Source organism: Leuciscus leuciscus, assembly GCF_965113295.1.
Source record: "Leuciscus leuciscus genome assembly, chromosome: 15".
Taxonomy (NCBI): Eukaryota; Metazoa; Chordata; class Actinopteri; order Cypriniformes; family Leuciscidae; genus Leuciscus; species Leuciscus leuciscus.
The window spans coordinates 1,987,102-1,997,305 of record NC_138739.1 but is presented as its reverse complement, the minus strand read 5'-3'; the positions used below and the strand labels follow the sequence as shown (position 1 = coordinate 1,997,305).

The following is a 10,204-nucleotide window of genomic DNA, read 5'->3' as shown; positions in this document are numbered from 1 at the left end:
TGTCGGATTCTCTGGGTCTTTGATGGGAAACGAGGTCAGAGCTTTAAATACGAGTTCCACATCAAAGAGCTCATCCATATTCATGCACACACACACAGAGACACACACACTCGACGTGATCCTCGGAGAAGTTCAGTGTGAACCTGACGCACATGATCACAGTCAGTTCAGGGTCAGAGTCGTTAAACTGGAGTTTACACTCATTAGGAACTGAGTAACGACCTGATGCTCTTTGTTCATTACGAGCTCTGCTCTCCGTCTAACTTCTGTTTGCAGCTTTAAAGAAGTCGAACGAGTAACAACGAGTGTTAGGAACGACTGACGCTCATTTGAGATGTGAAACGCTGCACAAAACGTACTGGATTCAAATGAATGTTCGTTTAAAGTGATTCACTAAAATGAATCGTCTTGAATGATGGACGTTCTGTGTGTGTTTGATTGTTGTGTGATTATTGTGTGTATTATTGTGTGTGATTATTGTGTGTATTATTGTGTGTATTATTGTGTGTGATTATTGTGTGTATTATTGTGTGTATTATTGTGTGTGATTATTGTGTGTATTATTGTGTGATTATTGTGTGTGATTATTGTGTGTATTATTGTGTGTATTATTGTGTGTGATTATTGTGTGTATTATTGTGTGATTATTGTGTGTGATTATTGTGTGTGATTATTGTGTGTATTATTGTGTGTATTATTGTGTGTGATTATTGTGTGTATTATTGTGTGTGATTATTGTGTGTATTATTGTGTGATTATTGTGTGTGATTATTGTGTGTGATTATTGTGTGTATTATTGTGTGTATTATTGTGTGTGATTATTGTGTGTATTATTGTGTGTGATTATTGTGTGTATTATTGTGTGTGATTATTGTGTGTATTATTGTGTGTGATTATTGTGTGTATTATTGTGTGTGATTATTGTGTGTATTATTGTGTGATTATTATGTGTGATTATTGTCTCGCTCGCTCAGTGCATCATCATACAGTCGCACTTACAGGAGAAGAAACATTATCACTCATTAATATCACAAACTGAAGTTCATCATCACATCAGTTCAGTGTCTACAGAGATCACATCCATTATTAACACAGCTTTTACTCCACACTGTCTCTCTCTCTCTCTCTCTCTCGCTCCTTCACTCTCTCTCTGTCTCTCGCTCTCTCTCTCTCTCTCGCTCCTTCACTCTCTCTCTGTCTCTCGCTCTCTCTCTCTCTCTCTCTCGCTCCTTCACTCTCTCTCTCTCTCGCTCTCTCTCTCTCTCTCGCTCCTTCACTCTCTCTCTCTCTTGCTCTCTGTCTCTCCTTCACTCTCTCTCTGTCTCTCGCTCTCTCTCTCTCTCTCTGTATCTCTCTCTCTCGCTCCTTCACTCTCTCTCTCTCTCTCTCTCGCTCCTTCACTCTCTCTCTCTCTCTCTCTATCTCTCTCTCTCGCTCCTTCACTCTCTCTCTCTCTCTCTCGCTCTCTGTCTCTCTCTCTCTCCTTCACTCTCTCTCTGTGTCTCTCCTTCACTCTCTCTGTGTCTCTCGCTCTCTCTCTCTCTGTATCTCTCTCTCTCTCTCGCTCCTTCACTCTCTCTCTCTCTCTCTCGCTCTCTGTCTCTCTCTCTCCTTCACTCTCTCTCTGTCTCTCGCTCTCTCTCTCTCTCCCTCTGTATCTCTCTCTCTCTCTCTCTCTCTCGCTCTGTATCTCTCTCTCTCTCTCTCTCTCTCTCTCTCCCTCTGTATCTCTCTCTCTCTCTCTCTCTCTCTCTCTCTCTCTCTGTATCTCTCTCTCTCTCTGTATCTCTCTCTCTCTCTCGCTCCGTGTCTCTCGCTCTGTATAAATGATTCATCTTATCAAAATGAACAGATCTCACGAGAGATGAGATGAGTATGTCCAACACACTGCTCACAAACAAGTTAAATAACACTCAGAATTGAACACACACACACACACACACACACACACACACACACACACGCACGCACGCACGCACACACACACACACACACACACACACACACACACACACACACACACACACACACGCACACACACCAGCTGGCAGGACAGCAGGAACGAGAAAAACGAGAGAGAGAGAGAGAGAGACACAGAGAGAGAGAGAGAGAGAGAGAGAGCGAGAGAGAGAGAGCGAGAGACAGAGAGAGAGAGAGCGAGAGACACAGAGAAAGAGAGAGAGAGAGAGAGAGAGAGAGAGAGTAGTGCTGATAACACACTTCATTCCTCTACAAACACACACTGAGTTTGATGCTGAAGCTCCCACACACCTGAACAGTCCCACACACACACACACACACACACACACACACACTCAGCAGATCTTATGTAATGATAACATGTGGGCATGTGGTGTTGAAAGAGCAGTAAAACACACTTATATTGAGAGAGAATCACAGTAACACGATGAGTTCAGAGATGAGGAGAATCACACACACTCATGAACACAATCTGCTCTCTCTCACACACTTCTCCACATCTCGTTTATATTCAGATGCACTCGTTTAACAGACGCTTTAAGTGACTCAGAAACGAGGAACATCACAAATAATTGATCATGTGATCATCTGCACTCACCTCACTTCATCTGTTCTTTCTATTCTCTAAATGTCTAAATTTACCCCATAACATCATCACATCTCTAACATGGCATGCAATCATATCATAATATCTAATCATCACACTTCACATGAACATCTCAACACACTACGATTCCTCTTTATTACCCTTCCACTGCGCTCCTATGAGGACAACAGCAATGATTCATAAGTTTCACGAGTTCACATCTACATATGATTTATTATGGTAAGGGTTATGCGTATTTGGCGTGCTGTCCGGAGGGAGGGCTACGAGCTCGGAATTCGGCCCGAACCCAGAGTACTCCCCCCGGTAGGGGTAGATGGAACTAGAATAGGGTAGATGGAACTAGAAGAGAGGAGCTGGGGTGGAGGTGGGATGCTGCTGAACTGTCGAGGAACAGAGGTAAGTTCAGCTGTTATTTATACTGTCCTGGGTTGATTACTGATTGCACTCCACTTGCTCTGTCAGGTTAATCATCTGCACCTGTTCCTCCCGAACCTTGTTTAATTAAACATCATTTAATCCGAATCTGAGCAATCTGAAGTTATTGAGCAGAATATCTCTCGCTCACCTTCACTGGTCATCTGACTGAAGAGTGTGTGAAGTGTGTGACAGTGAACAGCACGGCACAACACCGCTGTAAACATCAACATCTACCGGTTCAATATGCATTCAATATTCAATATTTTAGAGGTAAAAGACTGTTAATCGGCTCACAGAAAGTTTCGGTACTATAGTATATACGGTGATCAACTGTGCATTTAATGTAATTTTACAGTAAGAGACCGTTAACTTTACAGTGTTTGGAAGTGGAAAAGAACAAGTCGTTGTATAATTTACAGTGAAAAAACATAAAACTCATTCCCACAATTCCCGGCGTGACACTTCACATCTGATGTCTTTTTGTTTCTACATAGTTTTTCTTTTTTTCTAATCAGTGTACATTAGGGGTTTATGTTACATTTAATGTTGCTAAATTAAAGTTTATTGCATTTTTAAAATGTCATGTGTGTTACCACATGTGTTTAGTGTGTGTGTGTGTGTGTGTGTGTGTGTGAGAATGACACTGTGCAGCTTCTGTATTTTAGTATTAACATTCTTGAGGAAAAGCTGCTTGTGATGAGCTTTGATTGATCATGTGACTCTCATCTCCACTGTGATTGGTCGTTGTTACAATGGTAAAAAACGTACTCGGTTACTAACGTAACCTCTGTTCTCTCTAGAGAGGGAACGAGTATTGCGTAAGCTAGCTTACGCTGCGGGGAAAGTCTCCTTTCTCGAGATACTGAAGCCAAAAATTATCCTTAATTTTTTAAAACTTTGTCAACGCAGTGCGGCAGCCTGCAGACCTAGGGCAGGCGAATCGCGTGCCCATTGGCTGCTCTGCGGCAACTGCAGCAGCCTATGGCTGAGCCTTGCGCGTGACGTCACGTCCAATGAGCGCGCTTGGCGCGCTTAATGCGTCACAGCCCGTCATTAGGGGTGTGGCTTAGCGTATATAAGCAAGGAACAGAGGCTGCTTCACTGGTTTCTGTCGCATGAAGCGAAATGAGCTCGTGGCGAGAGCACGGCGGGTTACGCAATACTCGTTCCCTCTCTAGAGAGAACAGAGGTTACGTTAGTAACCGAGTACGTTCTCTTACGAGAGGTTCTCTCGTATTGCGTAAGCTAGCTTACGCTGCGGGAACACCCTTGTCAACGCCGTGCGCGCGCCCAGCATCCTGAATGAACCCCATGGGGGGGGGTCCAGGGAACGCGAAGCGGAGCTGGGCGGCCAAGATACCACAGTACACAAGCACATAATATGGGGCAGGGAGCGGCACAGCCGGTCCAACTAACACTTCCCACATAGTGTAGCTCAACCAGTAGAGCTAAATCCGCAACATAGCCCGCGCACAGACAGTGGGCTGGCTTGCGCGAGACTTAGACTGATAGCACTTTGGCCTGCAAAGCGGGAACTTCCAGGTTGTAAAACCTAACAAATGTGGAGGGGGAGGCCCAGCCTGCCGCTGCACAAATGTCATGAATGGGATGAGGCCATGCCTCTGGTGGAGTGTGCCCGAATGCCCAAAGGGCACTGCAGGTTTTTAGATGCGTAAGCAGCTGCGATAGCATCAACTATCCATCTGGACAGGGTGTGTTTCGAGGCGGCGAGACCCTTGGTGCGCCCACCAAACGAAACAAAGAGCTGCTCTGAACGCCTGAAGGCGGCGGAGCGTGAAATATAGCTTTTTAGCGCTCTAACTGGGCAGAGGAGATTACTATCTGCCTCGCAGCCAGCATTCGGCAGGGCTGAAAGGGAAATGACCTGCGCTCTGAAGGGAGTGCCCAGAATTTTGATGGCGGTCCGGCCGTAGCGGGACCCAACCATCTTTTCCTCCTTGCGGATGCTAGGAGGACTTCGCGGGCTCAGGCTTCAACGCGATCTTGGGCCGCGGGCCCCGTGGGGGCGGCGGTCTGTGACGGCTGGTCGAGCGTGACCTGGGGCGACTGCCCTGGCGTCGCTGCGAAGCGCTGGGAGGCCTGGAAGAGCGCTGATTAGAGCTGCGCACAGGAGGCTGAGTTTGAGGGCGGCCTGTGGCTGGGCTCGAACGGCGGGGCAGGAAGAGGTTCATCGCCTGTGACGCCTTCTGTACTTCGGAGAACCGATCCACAATTCCGCTGACCGCAGGGCCAAAGAGGCCGGTGGGCGAGAGTGGTGCGTTCAGGAAAACAGCGCGCTCTGAGTCACTCATGTCAGCGAGCGTCAACCAGAGGTGTCTGTCGATGACGGTGAGCGCGGCCATGGATCTGCCGATGGCTTGAGCAGCGGTCTTGGTGGCGCGTAGCGCAAGATCCGTAGCGCTGCGCAGATCAGTTAAGGCAGACTGACCCGAGCCCTTCTCATCCAGTTCACGGAGGAGGTCGGCTTGAAGGATCTGAAGGACGGCCATTGAGTGCAGGGCGGAAGCAGCCTGGCCGGAGGCGGCGAAAGCGCGGCCGGCGAGAGCTGAGGTGGTCCTGCAGGCTTTAGACGGCAGGGCAGACTTTGAGCGCCATCTAGCAGACGGCGGGCAAAGGTGCGTTGCCACAGCTTCCTCAACGGCGGGGATACCGTTATAGCCGTTCTCGGCGGCTCCGTCCACCTGGGAGAGAGCCGAGGAGACTGGCGAGCGGAGTCTGGTGGAGAACGGAGCGTTCCAGGATTTAGAGAGCTCGGTGTGGAGCTCAGGCAGGAAGGGTGCTGACCTAGAGGCAGGCGCAGGGCGGCGGCTAGGTAGAAAGCACCCGTCAAGGCGATTGGGCTCCGGCTCCTTAGGTGGGGACCAATCCAGTCCCATTCTCTCGACCGCTTGAGTGAGGAGGCGGAGAAGCTCCGCGTCAACACTAGCACGTGATCTAGTAGACTCCAAAGTCGAGGGGGCGGAGCGGTGAGAGCCCGACCACTCCTCGCTGTCAGACGCGAGCAGAGAGCAGCTGTCAGCGGCATCATCTGCATCATCCCCCAAGACGACGGCAGTGCGGGCAGAGGCCGGCAGCTGCGCGTCGGTGAAGGGTGGGGGGGAAGGAGAGAGCGAGGCTCGCGGGAGAGGTTCCGGCGAGCACTCAGCTGGAGCGTCCAGTTCCGGCGGCCTTTGGGAGCGACGTTTCTTCTTACGTGGCCCGGAAGAAGTGGCCGGAGAAGGTGGAGGTTCCTCGAACTTAGCGAGTCGAGCCCGTAGGGTCGACATCGGTAACTCCTCACACTGATCGCAGCCGCCCTCGGAGAGAGCGCGGGCTGCGTGGTCGAAGCCCAGGCAGAGAGTGCACACCACGTGGCGGTCTCCGTCGCTGAGCGCGGCTCTGCACGAGCCACAGGATGAGCGAGGCATTTGCAACAACGCCTCGCGCTCTTTTAGATGCAGGTGTGTCGCGGCGGACACACAAACACACAACACAGAGCAATAAAAGGATATATATGCCGGATGGCGCAGCAGGCAGGGAAGGCTGAAGGCGGCGAGCGGCCGGCGTCCTCAGGCTGAAATCCTCGGCGTGCTGGTCGCTTGATTCGACGGCGGCTTCCTCGGAGATCAGCGATGCGAAGAGCTTCGCTGAAGAGACAGAAATCAGTGAAGCAGCCTCTGTTCCTTGCTTATATACGCTAAGCCACACCCCTAATGACGGGCTGTGACGCATTAAGCGCGCCAAGCGCGCTCATTGGACGTGACGTCACGCGCAAGGCTCAGCCATAGGCTGCTGCAGTTGCCGCAGAGCAGCCAATGGGCACGCGATTCGCCTGCCCTAGGTCTGCAGGCTGCCGCACTGCGTTGACAAAGTTTTAAAAAATTAAGGATAATTTTTGGCTTCAGTATCTCGAGAAAGGACACTTTCCCCGCAGCGTAAGCTAGCTTACGCAATACGAGAGAACCTCTCGTAAGAGAACAGATATTAGTACTTCAACAGGTCGATAAATTAACTTTATATCAGATAATGATATACGGTTTATTGCTGTAAATTTAAGTCTGTAAAACCTTAAATGTTGTTACTGTATTTTTTATGGTAAATTTCTGGCAACCACAGCTGTCGTTTTTTACCGTAAATTTGCCTTTTGCCTTAGTTCATTTGGATGATTCACTATAATGAATCGGTTCATTTGAACGAGTCACTAAAAGGAAAAGAGAGTATTTTCAAAAAGTATCTTTGTCATTAATGAAAACGCTGTATTAGTGTGGACCAGGCCTGAGAGAGGTGTGTGTGTGTGTGTGTGTTAGCAGAGGCTCCGCCCCCTCACCTGTGTAGTCATGGACACACTCGCAGGTAAACCCGCCCTCGTGGCCGCGGCAGACGCCGTTAGCGCCGCAGGGTTTAGCGTAGCACAGGTCGATCTCCGTCTCGCAGTAGTCGCCGGTGAAGCCGATTGGACAACGGCACCGCAGACCCGCGATCGGGTGGATCGGCCGGAACAAGATGGTGTCCGACGCCACGAACGGCGCCAGGCTGTCGAACTTCAGCACGGACACACACTTCATGTAGTTCTCGCACGGCTCGCGCAAGCAGATGTTGTCGTCGAACGGGAGCACCTCCTGCGAGGAGATCTGCGCCAGGAGACTCCGGTTCAGATACAAGCGCTCCTGAAGCTCCTCCGACCCGAAGAACTCGCCCAGCCGGGTCGTGACCCCGTGACCCCGCGACCCCTCGGCCGGCAGGGCCACGGACAGGCTGACGTTCAGGATGCCGGCGTTGACGTCGGTGTCGTCCTGGATGTTGAACACCACCACGTCTTCACGGGACGCCGAGAGAACGCGGGCCACGCCCTCCAGGAACTGGGCCAATCGCAGCGAGAGGAAGTGCTCCTGGGACGTGTTGGCCAATCGTAGCGTGATGCTGTTGGAGAGCATCTCGTCGGTGATGACGGTGACCTGAAGCAGACACTGAGCCGACACTGAGTGAACACCGTCTGCAGAGACAGAGGAGTCCACAGTCAGATGAAGCAGCAGCAAAACACTCAAAACAGCAACCATGCTAAACTGAAGAAATTCACAGAAAGAACTTATTTTAACTTTGATGGTTCACTTAAATCAATCGGTTCAGTTGAACGGGTCGCTAAAATGAATCGGTTCATTTGGATGATTCACTCAAATGAATCGGTTCATTTGCATTGTCCACTTACATGAATCGGTTCATTTGAACAGGTCGCTAAAATGAATTGGTTAATCTGGAAGATTCACTAAAATTAATCGGTTCATTTGCATGGTCCACTTACATGAATCGGTTCATTTGAACAGGTCGCTAAAATGAATCTGTTCATTTGGATGATTCACTCAAATGAATAGGTTCATTTTCATGGGTCACTTAAATGAATCGGTTCAGTTGAACGGGTAGCTAAAATGAATCGGTTCATTTGGATGATTCACTCAAATGAATCGGTTCATTTGCATGGTCCAACTTACATGAATCAGTTCATTTGAACGGGTCGCTAAAATGAATTGGTTCATTTGGATGATTCACTAAAATGAATCGGTTCATTTTCATGGTTCACTTAAATGAATCGGTTAATTCGGACAGTTCACTTAAATGAATCAGTTCATGGTTTGCATGGTTCACTTAAAAAAACTGTTTATTTAGATGATTCACTTAAATGAATTGGTTCATATTGACTGATCACTTAAATCCATTCATTTGGGCTGTTCACTATTTTATTTGGTCAAAATGATTTGGTTCAAACATAATTGATTGATTCAGTCATTGCACATCAATGTTATTAGCTACTTTTGTTAGTAGTTTGACTGTAGTTGAACTCATTTAAACGGTGAATATCTTGTAGTTTGTCTAACACGGTTTTGGCTCTAACGAGTTCCTTCAGAACAATCTAGCAGTGATCGCTAATTAACTGAACACTCCTCCAATCCCCCAGGATGCAAATAACCGGGATTAATCCGTCGCTCGAACCGCCTGCCAATAAACAACTGATCCCAGTCCAGGACAGAGAAAGGAGCGCTGGGAACCGTTTACAACACAAACAACACAAAACACACTTGATCAAATCAAACGCAGTGTGAATGCAGAGAGAAAGAACACTACGCTAACCATAAACACAAACAAACACGTTAATTAGACACAATTAGCGACATTAATTCAAGTATTCAGACCTGAACCTGAACTCCACATTTCCCCTGTCACACACACACACACACACACACACACAACAACTAGCGGGTCTTGCGGGGAAATAATGTGTAAATGAATAATATGACATCATATTTCAGCTTATCTTTTAACTCAGTTGTTTTAGCATCGTTTAGTTAGCAGTGTTTGTTAGTACTTTGAAATAGCTTCTATTTTTATATTTAAATCTATTTTATATCTATTTTAAAATGTTAGGCTAATAACAGCCTGTCAGGAGCGACACTGAAGAACCACATCGGCTTATGAAGCGCAGGTTTCAAACGTTTCATTTCTGAAAATGTAGAGTTAAAAGAAACAAATAATGTGGAAAATGAACGAGCAGCATTTTTAGCACAGATACTACAGCGAGGTCGACTGAGGCGTGTTTCCACACACACACACACACACACACACACACACACACACACACACACACACACACACACACACACACACACACACACAAACACACAAACACACACACACACATGAACATCAGCCACACAAACACACACACACACACACACACACACACGCATGAACATCAGCAACACAAACACACACACACACACACACACACACACACACACACACACACACACACACACACACACACACAAACAAACACACACACATGAACATCAGCCACACAAACACACACACACACAAACACACACACACACACACAAACAAACACACACACATGAACATCAGCCACACAAACACACACACACACACACACACTGAGAAATGAGGCCAACGGCGTCAACACACATGAACATCAGCCACACAAACACACACACACACACACACACACACACACACACACACAAACACACATGAACATCAGCCACACAAACACACACAAACACACACACACACACACACACACAAACAAACACACACACACAAACACACACAAACACACACACACACATGAACATCAGCCACACAAACACACACACACACACACACACACACACACACACACGCATGAAC

At 48.0% G+C, this 10,204-nt stretch overlaps 1 protein-coding gene across 1 annotated transcript in view; it reads right to left on the bottom strand.

Annotated features, from left to right (window-relative positions):
• Positions 1 to 10,204, bottom strand: part of celsr2 (cadherin, EGF LAG seven-pass G-type receptor 2) — a 41,808-nt gene that overhangs the window by 7,025 nt on the left and 24,579 nt on the right. The window contains exons 2-4 of the mRNA XM_082137559.1: positions 7,280 to 7,997; positions 6,523 to 6,651; positions 5,063 to 6,403 (exon numbers count right to left, since the gene is read on the bottom strand). Of these exons, the coding sequence (XP_081993685.1) occupies positions 5,063 to 6,403; positions 6,523 to 6,651; positions 7,280 to 7,997 (2,188 nt within the window). The remainder of the gene's footprint in view (positions 1 to 5,062; positions 6,404 to 6,522; positions 6,652 to 7,279; positions 7,998 to 10,204) is intronic.